At 54.9% G+C, this 15671-nt stretch overlaps 2 protein-coding genes across 3 annotated transcripts in view; one reads left to right on the forward strand and one right to left on the reverse strand.

The window, feature by feature from the left end:
• Positions 1-219: 219 nt before the first annotated feature.
• MYOG (myogenin) lies at positions 220-3199 on the forward strand. Its single transcript, XM_035010292.1, has 3 exons — positions 220-772; positions 1541-1622; positions 2222-3199. Exons 1-3 carry the CDS (start codon positions 227-229, stop codon positions 2341-2343), a joined length of 750 nt encoding a protein of 249 aa, XP_034866183.1. The 5' UTR covers positions 220-226; the 3' UTR covers positions 2344-3199.
• A 6298-nt stretch (positions 3200-9497) lies between these two features.
• The window catches only part of PPFIA4 (PTPRF interacting protein alpha 4), a 49213-nt gene continuing 43039 nt past the window's right edge, over positions 9498-15671 (reverse strand). For both annotated transcript variants that reach the window (XM_035010286.1, XM_035010285.1), the window contains 3 exons: positions 14797-14865; positions 11106-11280; positions 9498-10620 (listed from right to left, as the gene is read on the reverse strand). In XM_035010286.1, the coding sequence (XP_034866177.1) occupies positions 10571-10620; positions 11106-11280; positions 14797-14865 (294 nt within the window). In that variant the 3' untranslated portion in view covers positions 9498-10570. The remainder of the gene's footprint in view (positions 10621-11105; positions 11281-14796; positions 14866-15671) is intronic.

Below are 15671 nucleotides of genomic sequence, written 5' to 3' on the forward strand. Positions count from 1 at the left end.
AATCAAATTACACCGACGGCCTCCCTCCCCGTGCACAGGAGCCAGCCCAGGCTGGGGCAGGCAGGCTGGGGGGTGGGGGGGGGGGGGGGGCTGGGGGGAGAGGGAAGGGAATCACATCTAATCCACTGTAAACGTCTTGATGTGCAGCAACAGCTTAGGGGGGGCTCAGGTTTCTGCGGCATTGGCTATATTTATCTCTGGTTCCATGCCAGCAGGGAGGGTTTAAATGGCACCCAGCAGTTGGCGTGAGGGGCTGCAGGAGCTTGGGGGCCAGTGGCAGGAACAAGGCTTTTCCGACCCCATGGAGCTCTATGAGACGTCCCCCTACTTCTACCAGGAACCCCACTTCTATGACGGGGAGAACTACCTGCCCGTCCACCTCCAGGCCTTCGAGCCGCCAGGCTACGAGCGGACTGAGCTCAGCCTGAGCCCCGAGGCCCGAGGGCCCCTCGAGGACAAGGGGCTGGGGACCCCCGAGCACTGCCTGGGCCAGTGCCTGCCGTGGGCGTGCAAGGTGTGTAAGAGGAAGTCAGTGTCAGTGGACCGGCGGCGTGCGGCCACACTGAGGGAGAAGCGCAGGCTCAAGAAGGTGAATGAGGCCTTCGAGGCCCTGAAGAGGAGCACCCTGCTCAACCCCAACCAGCGGCTGCCCAAGGTGGAGATCCTGCGCAGCGCCATCCAGTACATCGAGCGCCTGCAGGCCCTGCTCAGCTCCCTCAACCAGGAAGAGCGGGACCTCCGCTACCGAGGCGGGGGCGGGCCCCAGCCAGGGGTAAGTGGCTGTCCCACCCAGGTGCCCCAGGGGGAGGGGCACAGGAGGCACCTGGACGGCCTGGGGACCCGAGCGTGGGGCTCAGTCAGAGAGTTGGAGTAGGTGGCAGGTGGGATCTTACAGGGGCCACAGGACCCCCTCCTTTGTCAGAGCTGGGCTGTCCGGTTGACCTCCGGTGTCCCTTTGTCCTTTCAGGCCAAGCTAAAGGCAGTGGGGAGAAGCAAATGTGGAGGGGGGTGGCAGAGGATCGAAGGAGGGATCCAAGAGCAAGTCCAGAGTCAGCCTGGGTGGGAGTGAGAATTAATCCCAGCGCCTGGGGATGGGGCCTGAAAGTGGCCAAGTGCCGCCTTGTACCCCCCGCCCCACACCATCCTGTGTAGGTGGCTGAGCAGAGAGAACACCTACCCAGTGTCTCTCCCAGAGCCCCAGCCAGCCTGCACCTGCTTCCTTCACCCTTATCCTCCACCCTTATCCTAGGGTCAGGAAAACCAGGGACCCCTTGATCCTGGGTGTCCTGCCAGGACAGACTCACCACCCAGGATGGAGGACAGGAAAGGCCTAGAAGCAGGGGCTCCGGTGGCCAGGCGGGGGCATGAAAGTTGCTGATTGTGAAGATCCTGAGGCTGGGGGTGCCCTGGGCTGGAGGGCTGCAGTTTATGTGCCACCCTCCAACCCCACAATGGGGGCTTTTGCTCATTGGAACTGGACAGAGAGACACCACCAAAAATGGCCTGTGCTCTGACCTTGGGCCTTCACCCTGTCTTGCAGGTGCCCAGTGAATGCAGCTCCCACAGCGCCTCCTGCAGTCCAGAGTGGGGCAGCACACTGGAGTTTGGCCCCAACACAGCGGGTAAGTGAGACCCTCACCCTCAGAACTTTGGCTCAACCCCATCAGCCTGTCTCTGGGCCCAGTTGCCTCCTTTTACCTTACTTCTGCTCCAGCCCTCTTCCTTTGGTCTCTCCGGGGAACTGCTGAGCCCGGGGCCCCAAATGGTGGGCCACAAGGCCCTGTGCCTCCTCAAGACCTTGACCAGCTAAGGAGCAGTCTAGGCCTCCTACAGCTCCCCAGCCCGTGCCTGGGGCCTGACCTTCTCCCTGGAGAGGAGAATGTCTCTGCCCCAGGGGTCCCTGGGAATTGCTGAGTCAGTGCAGCGTGACTGGGCCAGCAAAGGGCAGTTCCAGTCTCCAGGATATGCCGTCCTGGCTCCACCTCGGAGTAGTTGCTTTCAAATTCTAACCCAACTAGGGGAGTTCAGAGAGGAGGCACACGCGTTCATTGTACACACGCATGGCACTGGGAAAGGCATGGGCTGGGGAGTAGGATTCTTGAGTTGTGTTCACCTATCTGTCCGGGAAAACCTGTGTCAGCCCCAAAGAGCTCACTCCCTGTCCTGGGTCTTGAAAACCCCTTCGCCACCCAGGTAACATCCTCCCCCCTTCTCCTTACAGATCACCTGCTCACGGCTGACCCTACGGATGCTCACAACCTGCACTCTCTCACCTCCATTGTGGACAGCATCACCGTGGAAGATGTCTCTGTGGCCTTTCCCGATGAAACCATACCTAACTGAGACCGTCTGCCAGGCCGGGTGTCCGTGGGACCCCCACGCTGGCCACAGACGCCACCACCTCGGCAGCATGGGCTTCCTAAGCCAGGCTGTCCTGATGCCGGAAAGCCAGCCCTGGGGCTGCCAAATGCCAGACTAGCCCCTTCCTCCTCCATATAAGGGTAACTCGCCACCCAGAGAGGGAATGGATGCTCTCATTTAGCTGACTCCTTACAGCAAGGAGCATCCTGTTTCCAGGGAGATAAAGCAGGGGACCAGAGTGCCCCTCGCGTGGGCCCCGTCAAGGGGGCAAACTCAGGAGCTTCCCTTTGTTCATAATGCAGCCAATTCCACCCCCTCAAGAGAAACAGCCTGAGAGCTGAAGACCGTGTCCTAAGCAGGACGGGCTGTGTACATGTCCTGTTCTTGTCTCTTCCCGATGCCAGTGGCTGGGCTGGGCCTGCCCTGAATCGAGGGAGAAGAAAGGGAGAGGAACAATCCTCTGTTCCCAAGTCCCTGGGGGGCCAAGCTTTTGCAGTGAATCCTGGGAACCTTCCAGTGGTTTTATGTTTTGTGTTGTTTGTAAAGCTGCCATCTGACCAAGGTCTCCTGTGCACAAGTTGCCAGGGACAGGCAGGGAGGGGGGCAGGGGCTCTCGGGGTGATTTCTTTTCTTAACTAAGCATTGTGTGGTTTTGACATTGTTTTGTAATTTTTTTTTTTTTTTTGCTAACTTATTTGGATTTCTTTTTTAAAAAATGAATAAAGACTGGGTGCTAGAAGAGCGTCTGTGATGATGTGGAGGGAGGGGGTGGCCGCCGCTCCTGCCCCCCCCTCGGTGGTGCAAACAACCCCCTCAGGTGCTTCCTAAGGACTGGACCTGGTAGGGTTCCAAAAGCAGCTCCCAAAGACAGCTGAGCAGCTATCTTGCTGGTGGTCACCATGTGCTGGGAGCCCTGCTCTTTTTACCACCATGAAGGAAGCTGGGGGTGGTCCACCGGCTAGGTGAAGACCAGATCCACAAACACCCCGAGATCCAGAGGAAAGCCTGGCCAGCATTCTGTGGCACGCTTCCTTACTCATGGACACTGCAACAGTCTATGTGCTCCGTCTTAAATCCCAAGAGGTCCAGTCCCTTCCAACTAATGAACATCCTCTCTGGCCAGCACTCATCCCACCACCAGCAGGCGGGGTTGTAGAATGGGAATTTGTGGGTTTCCCCTCCCTAATCCCTGCCTCTCCTCTGGTGTGACATTACCAGGGGCCCTGCAGGAAAGTGGGAGGTGAATAAATCAGCGTGATTGACGTCAGACACTGTCCATTCCCTGCAGGCCAACCAGCATGTCCCCCTCGCCACACCCTTCCATCTCTCCGGGCTGAAAGGGATCCTGGCCCCCTGCCCACAGTTCAGAGGATGAAGGCAGTTCTGCTGGGGGCAGAGGGAGGGCCTCACAAAGAACAATCAAAGGAAGAGAAGCTGGGGTTCTCTTCATGGGATGCTGTATCTTCCAACTACTGGCTGAAGGGAGAAGGTGGGTGGAAAATTGAGAAGATTCTGGACATAAATTACATAAGGACTAGCTGGGGAGATAGCAGGAGCTAGAATTTGAATGGACCATGAACATCTACTAAAAATTTTATTAACTCCAACTGCTTTAGGCTGAATTTGTCTGATTTCTTGCAAATTATAAGTTTCAGAATCATTACAGAAGTCTGGGGATTCGGAGCGTGATACATTCTAGCCCCCACCCAATTCTTCCGGGCCCCTGTTTGGGACTTCGCCCAGTTTAACCTTCCAGGCTCTGGGACCCATTCTGCACTTGCTCTGGGCTTAGCGGGACCATCTCTCCCATATCTGCCCTCCAGACTTGCTCCTGAAGAGGGCTGTCAACTCCCCACTCCCAGAAACTCTGCCTAAGGAAGAGAAGGAGGAAGCCCCAGAGTAGGCTCACAGGCCAAGGTGAGGGTGCAGAAGGGAGCAGCCCCCCGCCCCAGGGCCTATTTGTCTCCAACAACCAGTCAGGGTTAGGCCTATTGGGAGTCACAGACTGGCTTCATCTGCCCTATCTGTGGGGTTTTCTTCTTGAGTCTGTGTCCCTGTGTTTACAGTCTCACCTTCTTGGAAGGGCCGGAGAGGAATACCTACGTCATTTGCATGACTCTTAGCTCCCCCTGACTCACTGCCCTTGGAGATGAGGAGATCCCCACAAGCCTGGGTGCAACACCTTGGCTCTCAAGTCTACATTCACTCCCTTACTATCCACTAAAAACACTAAACTACACATTCAAAGGGGGGGGGGTCTGCTCCCCTCAAGTTCATTTCCTCTGTCCCTAGTACCTCCCAAGCTCCTAGGTGGATACAATCCCACCACCTTCAGTTGCCCTGCTTCTCACTGGGGAGCTAGGGGCAGTAAAGGACAAGCGTATTCGTCTCTACTACACAGCTGATAGGCTCTGGAGTGGCTGACATATTTTCTAAGTTTATTCTTCTTCACTCATCACGTCAATTGGAAACTGAGGTTCATATTCCTAACCTGGTTAGAATGAACAGTCCTCAGTAATGGCCACCAGGGTCAACTGTTCCTGATCATTGTCAGGGGTGGCCATTGTCTACCTATTTCTTCTTTGGTCTTGAAGTCCTTAAGCTTCCCACCAGAGCGACAAGCTGCTGGGATCTCAAAGGTGTGAACAGCAAACTTTGCCAAATGGAAGCCCAACCTCACCCATTATTTGCACAGAATAAACGACTGTCATCAAAGCACTGAGCCTTTCCTAAAATAAATGCTTAGCCTTCACAATTAAATTACAGATAAGACTCCAATTAATGAATAATGAGTGGTAGTTCTTTAGGGAAATTAGCTTAAATCCGGTCTCCAGTGGAAGTACCTGCAATAAATCAAACCGGGTTAATCAAATGTTACCTAATAATGGACTTCAGGGAATCCTCTAGAACATAAAGATAAGAAGTACTGGGAATTGGCATCCCGGTTGTCAGTGTGTAAATAGGAACTTCTTAGAGTGTTTAGCTAATTAGCATGAACTGCAGAATGCTTCCAGTACCATTGGTTGCTTAGGTATCCAACTTTTCAAGGTCATCTATCTGGTCAACTAGAAAATGATTTCAGTGCTGCCGGTATAGTAGCTGGTAGGACCACCTGGAGAGGGAGGTGGAGGGGGACAATGGAAGGTGAGAGGAGAGGAGCCCCCTCAAATCAGGCGTCTGTTGCATGGATAGAACCCTATCACCAACATGTCACATCCCTTGGACTTGTCTGACTTCCTGGCTTCTGGGCTCCAGGCTGGAGCTGAGGTGCCTAGTGGTGCACCAAAGCTCAAGAAGGACTGAAGGTTCCAGGTTCGGCTGGGGTCTTGGCTAAGGACCCATAGGCCAGGCCTGGGTGGGAACCCCAAATCTCCACCCCATGGCAATTCTGGCTGTGCCTCTCCTCCCAGCCACAGGCAACCACCAGACACAGACTCTGCCTCTCACTCTGCCTGGAACATTCCTAAGGGAGGCAAAGGAAAGTGCTCTAGAAAAGAAATCTGGAATCTTCTTTCTTTTCTACAAACGCTGACAGAAACAGGATGTTGGGGTCTCATCTCAAGTTCAGCATGTCTATAACTAAACTCCCATGTCCACGTACGCTCGCTCCTTCCACATTCCCCATCCCAGTGGATGGCAACACTGGGAAACAGTTTTCAATCCAAAAAAAAAGTTTTTCTGGATTCTTTCAGATCTCATCCTGTAGCTAGCTGGTCACCACGGCTGGTCAATTCTACCTCCGTGGAGTGGGTGGGAAGGGACCCGCAGAGGCTTGCAGGCCCTAGGCCAGCACCTTCCCTCCTCTGTGTGCCCTTCCTGGGTCACAGGTTGCCTTGTCTTGCTCCCATCCTGTCACCTGTGCCCATGGACCCTGCCACCCTGTGCCATCAGTGTTTGGGACAGTGGTAGCCCTGGAAAGAATTTGGTGGGGTTTTTTTTGTTGTTTTTTTTTTAATTTATTACATTTTCTATTTTATTTTTTTAATTTTGTTAAAGATCTTTTTTTTTTTTTAAAGATTTTATTTATTTTTTAGAGAGCGAGCAAGAGAGAAACAGCATGAGAGGGGAGAGGGTCAGAGGGAGAAGCAGGCTCCTCGCTGAGCAGGGAGCCCAATGCGGGGCTCGATCCCAGGACCCTGGGATCATAACCTGAGCTGAAGGCAGACGCTTAACCAGCTGAGCCACCCCGGCGCCCAGGATTTGGTGTGTTATGCTGTTCTCAAGGAGTCCACAGTTTAGGTGAGCAGAAGAAACATAGTCCACAGAAGCCAAGTGCCACATGAGTGTGGGTTTGGGAAAGGGAGCTGGGGCAGGGGGGGCCAAGGGGCAGAGGCTTGAGCTCACTTAAAACAGAAGCAAATAAAAGAGAGAGAGGGGCGCCTGGGTAGCTCAGTTGTTAAGCGTCTGCCTACGGCTCAGGTCATGATTCCAGGTCCTGGGATCGAGTCCCACATCGGGCTCCCTGCTCGGCAGGAAGCCTGCTTCTCCCTCTCCCACTCTCCCTGCTTGTGTTCCTGCTCTCACTATCTCTCTCTGTCAAATAAATAAATAAAATCTTTAAAAAAAAAAAAAAAGAGAGAGAGAGAGAGAGAAGCAAGTAACATTTGGTAGGGAGTCCTGGCACTGGGTCAGAAGTTTTAACATACATATTGTAGTAAAAGGACAAGGCACTACAGTCAGAAGACTTAGCTTGGGAACCTACATCTGTCTCTCACCAGCTGTGTGGTCTGAGCCTTACAATTTCCTGTTCTGCAAAACAGCCAAGATAACACATCTCAGGGCTGTGAGGATTAAATGAGCTAATACATTGAGCATGCTTAAACGGTATCTGGCACACAATAGTTCCCAGTAAATTTTACTTTATTTAATAATAATCCTCCTAAAAACCCTCTGAGATAAGGTTGATTCATTTATTCACTCGAGTGTGTCCATCTAGGGACCCGAAGATCAATAATTCAGACCCAAGGGCCTTCCTCAGAGCCCCCTGTGGGAACGGACGAGGAGAAGACTGCCTAGCATGGTGGGGTGCCGAGTGCCAGGGAGCAAAGGGTCGTTGCTTATCTAGTTCGGCTGGGGAGGGCCTGGTCATGCCTCCCAGGTGATGTTCCAAGTGGGTCTGGAAGGTTCATTGCTGCAAAGGGAAGGCGAGAGGCACTCGTGTTGCCTTCTGGTGTTGGGGCTGAGGGACTGACATTTCTGAGTTCGGTGGACTCAGACTGGTGAGTGAGGGGGCACTGGAGCCAAGTCACAGGCAGCCCGTCACGCTACACGGAGGGGGTGGGCCTCTGATCGACAGGCAGAGGGGGCTGCTGCAGCGTGAGCCGAGGGGTCATCTGAGCAGGGGCCGTGGAGGGGCAGTGGCCCTGGGAGCCTTGTGAAAGGCCAGGAGGAGGGCGGAGCTGGACCAGGTGAGTGGAGAGGAAGAAGAGGAAGAAATCAAGCCCAGCATCAGGGCTCCTCACTCCTTTTCCTAATTCCCTCGGCACAGGCAACCTGAACATTAGCCTTTCTAGCAATCCCATAGTTAGGTAAGTAAACAGAAGGTTCCTGACTTTATGTCTTTAAAACTCGGATGTTGGGGCGCCTGGGTGGCTCAGTCGTTAAGCGTCTGCCTTCGGCTCAGGTCATGATCCCAGGGTCCTGGGATCGAGCCCCGCATCGGGCTCCCTGCTCGGCGGGAAGCCCGCTTCTCCCTCTCCCGCTCCCCCTGCTTGTGTTCCCTCTCTCGCTGTGTCTCTCTCTGTCAAATAAATAAATAAAATCTTTTAAAAAATAAAAAATAAAAAAAATAAAAAATAAAACTCGGATGTTTACTTCCCAGAGGACTGTGGAGGAAGCTGGACAGGTCAGCTGAGCTCTAAGTTTAAAAAAAAAAAAGAAAAGACCAGAGCCATGTGTAGGTTGTCTTAAAACCAGGTTGTTTATTGGTACGTACACACCCACACTCACACTCATCCACACCCGCACACCCATTCCTGATGCACTGAGCCGGTACAGTACTGAGAAGGGAACCGACAAGATACAGGAGGCTGGTGAGAGGGGTTCGGAGCACTGGTGACTCTCCAAAACTACATTGACTGTGAGGCAAGGGGACACCAGGATAACAGCCTTCCATCACTGTATCACGAATTCTCTTGTCCGTCACCTCCCTGCAATACTCCCCAGGATGCCCTGAATAGACCCAGGTACATGGCCAACCATGACAGGGTGAAGTTGTGGAGGAGAAGCTGGGGCTGAATCTCCCACTTGGCTAGTCCATCAAAAGTCCCCGGATGCAGACAGAGGGCCTGGTGGTCCCCAACTCCACCCATCTTAGGAAACTGGGGTTTCTCCGTAATCCTAATATCCATCACCCAGGGATAGGGGCCTTTTCTCTCCATCCAACTCATTTGCTGCTCAAGAACACCTCCAGCTCCGTTCACAGCAGCCTGCTGGGCAGCGAGGGCAAGGAACAATGAGGGAGAATCAGAGCAGCTGACTGCCGTGCCCACACCCGGGGAGCCCACTCGGCCCCACCACGGGTGGACCTCTTCTCTACTGAAAAACAGCAGAAGGCTCCAAGCCCTGGCATCTCCAAGCCCTGGCATCGCTCCATCACTCCTTCTGGCCAGGGTGCTCTGACCCACTATCCCACCTGCTAGCCAAGCCCCTGCACAGAACCCAAGTCGATCAGGTTGCAAACCAGCTGCTCAGCCACCTGTAGGATGGCTCGGCACCGGCACTTCTCCAGGAAACCTGCTCCAGATACTCTTCCTCTCCTCTCACTGGGGTCCATCACCTCACCCTGAACTTGGGTCCCAAACACTTCCAGGCATTTTGGCAGGATGAGGAAGTGGCTAAGGAGGAGGGGTTTCTTGGGAATGACATTCCGACAAAACCGGGACCTCTATCCCTAAGCCCCAGTTGCCACCAAGCAGCTGAGGAAAGCAATTAAAATGTTGGAGGCTGGTGGGGGCAGGGGGGTCTCCGGAATTTCTGGAGGAGGCAGTCCCTGCACACCAAAAGAGCCCTGAACAAGGGGTGGGTGATTTAAGGGCAAGCAGGAGAGTGATGGCCTTCACCAACATTGGATTTCCTGGACCTGGCATAAGACTCACGGAAGGGGAAGCTTTATTTTCTTCCCAAGAGATCAGGGGAAGAGAGCCTCACACTACCTTTTCCCAAATCTGATTTGGAGGTCAATGTATCTTCAATCCACCCATCGTGTATATTCTTAGGGGCTGGATTACTAAAGAGGTGGGGCAGAGAAGGACAGCAGGGAAGGAATACTGGGAGCAGAGTGGACAGTGCATGGGTAGTTCTCTTCTGCCCCAGAGCCAAGACCCCACACAACCCCCCAGCCCTGCCCCAACAGCAGCTCTACCGTATACCTTTTGGCTGGGGCAGGACAGGACGCATTCCCCCTGCCTTTGGAGCTTCAGACTAACACAGGCCACTGGCTCTCCGTCTCGCTGGCCAGCCTGCACCTCTCCCTGGGCGGGAGGGTTGAGAGTTTCCCCATCCTTAACCTTGGCTCAAAGCTCAGGGGGCCATTTTTCTCAGATTTTTCCCCAACTCACGTTTGGGATTCATCTTAAGCAAGGGCCTGGAATCACCACCTTAGCCTTCCTCCTCCCCCAGCCTCACCATCCTGAAAGAGAACGGAGCTTTCTGCAGCCCCCACCCCCAGCCCCCACAGAGGTTCTGGACACGGGAGCTGCCCTTGTGGAGATGAGATGGGAAAGGCGTGATGCTGGGAGTGCCGAAACCAGATGTCAGACAGCTGGGATGTGCACAGGGACCGGAAGGCCCAAGAGCCTGAGCAAGGCAGAGTCTGAAGTGCCACTTTCTTGGAAGGGCCACCCCCAGCCCTTGGCACCATGTCCCGGTCTCTGGTGCAGGTCGCAGTCCAGACCAGGCCAGGTCCAGAAGAAGGAGGGTGAAGTCACACCCAGCCCTGGGCTACTGCTGTCCTGTCCCTTCTGCAGAATCCCAAGCATGGACAACTTGGACACCCAGCCACAGCCACAAGAGACTTACAAAGGACACACGGTGGGACTCAGGGTAGTGGGATGCCGAGGGGGTGGACGAGTATATTCTGAGATCCAGGCCAACTGGAAAGTCACCGACGAGACTAGGAGCCGTGAGAGGATGGGGAACGAGCAGGAGGGGCCAGGGCCAGCTGAGCCTGTGAAACCCAGCCGGAGGACGCTGGCCCTGGGGGCCGTGGCTAGTCCCGAAAGGCGGAGAGCATGTGTCCGTAGAGATAGTGGGAGCGAGCTAAGAGAGAGAGAGAGGGGGAGAGAGAGAGGCAGTGCGCCGTGAGCGGGGAGTCGTCCCGGGGGGCCAGGGGCTGCAGAGGCGTGAGCGCAAGCTTGCAAGCGCCAGGCGCCCCGGCAGCGGCGGAAGCAGAGGGGGGCGGGCCGGGCGGGGGGCAGCGCGCGCGAGCAGCGGCGGGGGGGCGGGGCGTGCGGCGGGGGGGCGGGGCGTGCGGCCCGGGCCCCGCCCACTTACCCCGCACCGCGGGCACACCCCGCGAGGGCCGGGGCGGGAGGGGGGGGTCAGCAGGAGTAGGTCCGAACCGTGGAGGGCTCCAGTCTCGGCGCCCCCGCCGTCCCGGCTGGGAGGAGTCGGCGGCCGCGGGAGAACACAGGGCGGCGGTTAGTGCGCGCGCTCCGGGGCCCGCCCCGCCGGCCCGCCCGCCGGCCCGGCGGCAGCGTTAGTGCAGCGGCGCCCGCAGGCCCCTCCGGCGGCCCGTCACTCACCCTCCGGCGTGATCTTCTTGGGCGGCGCGGGCGGGGGCTGCAGCGGCCCCAGGCTGGCCACGCGGAAGGCGGCCGGGAGCGTCTCCGCCGAGGCGCCGAGCAGGCCGCCGTGCGGGTCCCGCGGCCGGAAGCGCTTCCTCCAGGACGGCGCGCGCCGGAACACCTTGTCCTCGCCCTGCACGCGACACGCGGAGGCCCTCACTCCCTGCCCGCGCGAAGGGCCCTCGCGGCCGCTCCCGGCCCGCCCGAGGGCGGGGGGCTGGGGGGCAGGGTCACCTCCCCTTTCGGGCTGAAGGAGACGCCTCCCAGGGGCCCCTGCAGGCTCCGAGACCCCCGGCCTCCAGGTGGGGTGGCGTCCCCGCTGGTCCGACCTGTCACCATCCCGCAGCATCCTGGAACTGTTGCCCTGCCCAGCCCCGTCATCTCAACCCGGCCTGCGGAGGCCCACTGACCTTTCAAGTATGCCCCCCCCCCCCGCCCCCTGCCCTGGGGAGTGGGCGGCGGCCCCCCCCCCCCCCACCCCCCCCCCCCCCCCCCCGCCTCCTGCCTTCACTCTGGCTTCGGCCCGGTGCGCTGGAAGTGCACCCGGCCAGGAGTCGGGAGACCCTGCCATTTTACTAGCTCCGTGTCCCTGGGCAAGTTAAGGGACCTCTCTGAGCTTCCGTTTCTGTAAAATAGGAAGGACATTATCTGCCTTCTCTCTTTCTCAGGCTGCCTATCCCTAATGGGATCGAGTGAGAGCACCTGGTGACAGTGATGGGTCAGGTGGCTGGCCGATCAGAGGCAGGCTCCTCCAAAGGCCTCTGCCATCTACCAGCTGAGTCTCCAAACTCTCTCTGCCAAAGGGCACCCAGAGCCATAACCCTACAGGATGCCCCTCTGCACAGGCTTCCCCAGCCCACCCTGAGGAGCCCACTTCCACCCTGCTTGGCAGCCATGTCTAATCTCCCCCCACCCCCAAGCCAACCCCTGTGTTCTCAGAACTGGTGCAGGCAGAGAGCTGCCAGAGGAACAAGGGACACTAACCCACCAGTTCTTGCCTCAACAACCCCTCCCAGCCCCAAGCCCTTGGGGTTTGCTGCTTGTGCCCTGCGGAGGCCAAATCCTCCTATCACTTCTTGGCACCATGTGCTTCTGTCCCAGCACCCACCCTAGTATCATCTTTTCATGTACTTATGAGATTATTTCATTAAGCTCTCCCTCTCCTTCTCCCTCTACTCCCTCAACTCTCTCCCTCTCACTTTCAAATTCTGTGCTCCACAGGACAGAGACCATGATCTTTTTTGTTCCAACCAGTGTATCCCCAGCCCCAAAGGTAGTGCCTGGGAAAATTGTACGCACTCAGTAAATATTTGTTAAATGAATGGATGGCAGCTGGCTTCCTATGCAGGCATCCCATCTGTGAGTTCATCAGGAACTTTCCTCATCACTTCTGTCCGCTCCATGATCCTGCCCTTAACCTAGCCCAGAGTGCTTTCCCTTTCTCTCTCTCTCTCCCTCCCTCCCTGCTTCCTTCTCTCTCTCTTTTTCATTTCCACCTTCTGCCAACCCTAAGACTTGTGTCTATATCGCTTGTCCCCTAAAAGATATCCTTCCTGCTCCTCTCCTCTTTTCCCTGGAGTCCTGCTCTCCATGTAGGGGGAGAATTGGATGCAACCCTCCAGGGCCTTGAAGCTAGAGAGGGGAAACTGAGAACCAGAATTGACAGAGGAAACAGTTCAAGAGACCAGCTCAAGGTTGCTGATGCTGTTAGATGGCTGGACAGGAAGCAGTCTCCCTGGATCTCCGACCTCCCCTGCACCCACCACCACCAAATCCCACCTTATTCCCAGAACCTGGCCTTCAACTTTGAGCTTCCTGCAAGAACCAGTCCTCTGCAGCCCCACACCTAGCTGCATCCCAGAAATCCCTCTGTGCTGCCAAGATGACATCATCTACTCAATAACCCCACCCCAATGTCTGAAGCCAGAGAGGCTGGGTAGCTCTACATGCTTCCGGGAGGCAGCAGGATGTGAGGGAGAGAAGAGGAATCAGATACACTTTCACTCCATCCCTGCTCTGCCATGCATCGGCGTGTGACAGTAGGGAGGTCACCTCTTTGAGCTTAGCTCCTCATCAGTTAGTCCAATGGGATAATAACCCGTCCCACATGATGAGTGTGAGCATAAAATGAGATGTCTGTCACCACTATACCCCTCTGCCTAGGCCAATGCCTGGCCCAGAGTAGGCCTTCAAAGAATATTTTTGTAAGGATGGAAGGAATAAATAGCTTTCTAATTAGAAAGCACCACACTAAGATATACAGGCATCATTTTTCCAAGCAGCATCAAAGAAAGCTAAGATCCTAGGTGTGTGGGGAATAAGAGGAGGGTTCCACGTAGCAGGGGCATTGGGAAAATTAAGATCTCTGGGAGTGGGGATAGCTGGTGGGGTCTGGCAATTTATCTCCTTGACAGGAATACACACACACACACATGTAAATTATGTGTGTGTGTAAATAACACACTCCAAATTTCAAGGTACCTCTGTGAAGAAAATACCCCTCCACAAATTCTGTGTATTCCTGAGTGTGTCCTATCTACTGAAGCAGAACAATCATTCCACAAAGGTGGACTTTAGCCCTGTTAAACCCAATGGAGAAAGACTAATTGATACGTAGGTAACACTAATGGGGTCCCAAAAAAGAGGCCCAAAAGTCTAAACAGAGGCATTGGTCGGGGCAGGGGTGTGTAGAAAGGGACGCTACACAGACCTTGGAGAGCAGAAGAAACAGATCTGGTTGAAGATGGAAACATTAAAAATAAATAATCTGGGCTCTTTTTTTAACTTGTTTGGAGCCAAGGCAACCAAGCCTGACCAGATAGGCAAAGGCACGCAAGGCTGGTGATGGGAAAGTGGAGGGAGGGAGGAGGGGAGGGGGAAGAGGAGGAGGGCTGAGGAGGGGGCTGCCTCCTCAGGAGACAGGTACCTTTGGGCAGGCATCTCCAATGGGAGCATTACAGCTCAGGACATCCGGACATTTAGGACAGCCTAAACTCAGGGAAAGGCCTGACGAAACCCAGGGAAAAAGGCTGGTTTTTCACTGGCCAGGGGGGCCAGGAGAGGAGAACCTTAACTTGGCTTGAAGGTAACTCAAGAGTAGAACTGGAGAGGAAACTGCACTGATAAACATCTGGACCAGCGTGTCAAACCACACGGCCGAACCAGCAAGCAGACCCTTCTTTTAAGGACCTCAGCATAATGCCGACCTCCGAACAACCACGCTCTGACAGATGGGAATCCTGAGAAGCAGGCTGGAGTCATGCTGTGCCAAGAGCACTGAGAGATGGGGTCTGAGAAATGAAGAAAAAGGTGTGATCCCAAAGAGATGGCCTTTGGGGGGAACCTTCAATCCTGTGTGGTTAGGAGGGCAGTGGGGCACAGAGTTGGAAGATGCTAGAAGTATAACACATAAGAGCCTTTAGTTTTTGTACAAGGAGTTTCATGGAGACTTCCCTAGGCCTATTGTTAGGTCTGGCCCTGCCCCTCCCCACCCCAAACTCCCTGACTTCATCCCCAACCCCTCCAGCTCTCCTCCCTTAGGCCACCCCACCAATCATCAGCCCAAGGAAAGCACAACTCATGGATTTCAACCCAGCGAACCAACAATGCCCAAATCCCAGAGGCCCCTAATTCACAGCCAAGTACTCACATCATCCAGCTTCCGGTCTGTGCCCAAGGCCAACAGGTTGTTGAACTCTCTTTCCATCACCTGGCGTGCCTGGAGTCCACAGGGTGAGAGACGGAGAGATAGGAGGGGTATAGTTAATGACCTCTATGCCATCTTGCTCCTGTTAGGATTCTTTCATATGGAGCACATTAGAAAACTGTAACTTTGAACAAAGTAGGACCACAGAATGCATGGATGTGCAGGATTCACTTACTGGGGGAAAGCCCCATATTCTGTCTATACGGGAAAATCATGCATTCCTATCTTTCTGGAGGGGTAAATAAGCATGTAGACCATGGAAAATAAGGATTTAGGGCGCCTGGGTGGCTCAGTCGGTTAAGCGACCGCCTTCGGCTCAGGTCATGATCCTGGAGTCCCTGGATCGAGTCCCGCATCGGGCTCCCTGCTCGGCGGGGAGTCTGCTTCTCCCTCTCCCACTCCCCGTTTGTGTTCCCTCTCTCGCTGTGTCTTTCTCTGTCAAATAAATAAATAAAATCTTAAAAAAAAAAAAAAAGAAAAGAAGGATTTAATTTATTTAGATTAAAGAAACATATTTCATAAGGCTCCACATCAAAAATTTCAGCCAGGAGGACTGCTCAGTCATAGATGTTGGTGGCCCTTGGGCTGATTAGTGCCTACAGGCCCTGACTCAGCCTCCCAGGAGCCTCACTCAGCAGGAGATTTGGGAAAAGCCAGGAACAACAACGTTTTTGAAACTGCCACCAGATTTTTTTTTTTTTAAGATTTTTATTTATTTATTTATTTGACAGAGAGAGACACAGCGAGAGAGGGAACACAAGCAAGGGGAGCGGGAGAGGGAGAAGCGGGCTTCCCGCCGAGCAGGGAGCCCGATGCGG

The sequence above is a fragment of the Mirounga leonina genome, unplaced genomic scaffold (assembly GCF_011800145.1).
Source record: "Mirounga leonina isolate KUSES-001 unplaced genomic scaffold, KU_Mleo_1.0 Mir_154, whole genome shotgun sequence".
NCBI classification, from domain to species: Eukaryota; Metazoa; Chordata; class Mammalia; order Carnivora; family Phocidae; genus Mirounga; species Mirounga leonina.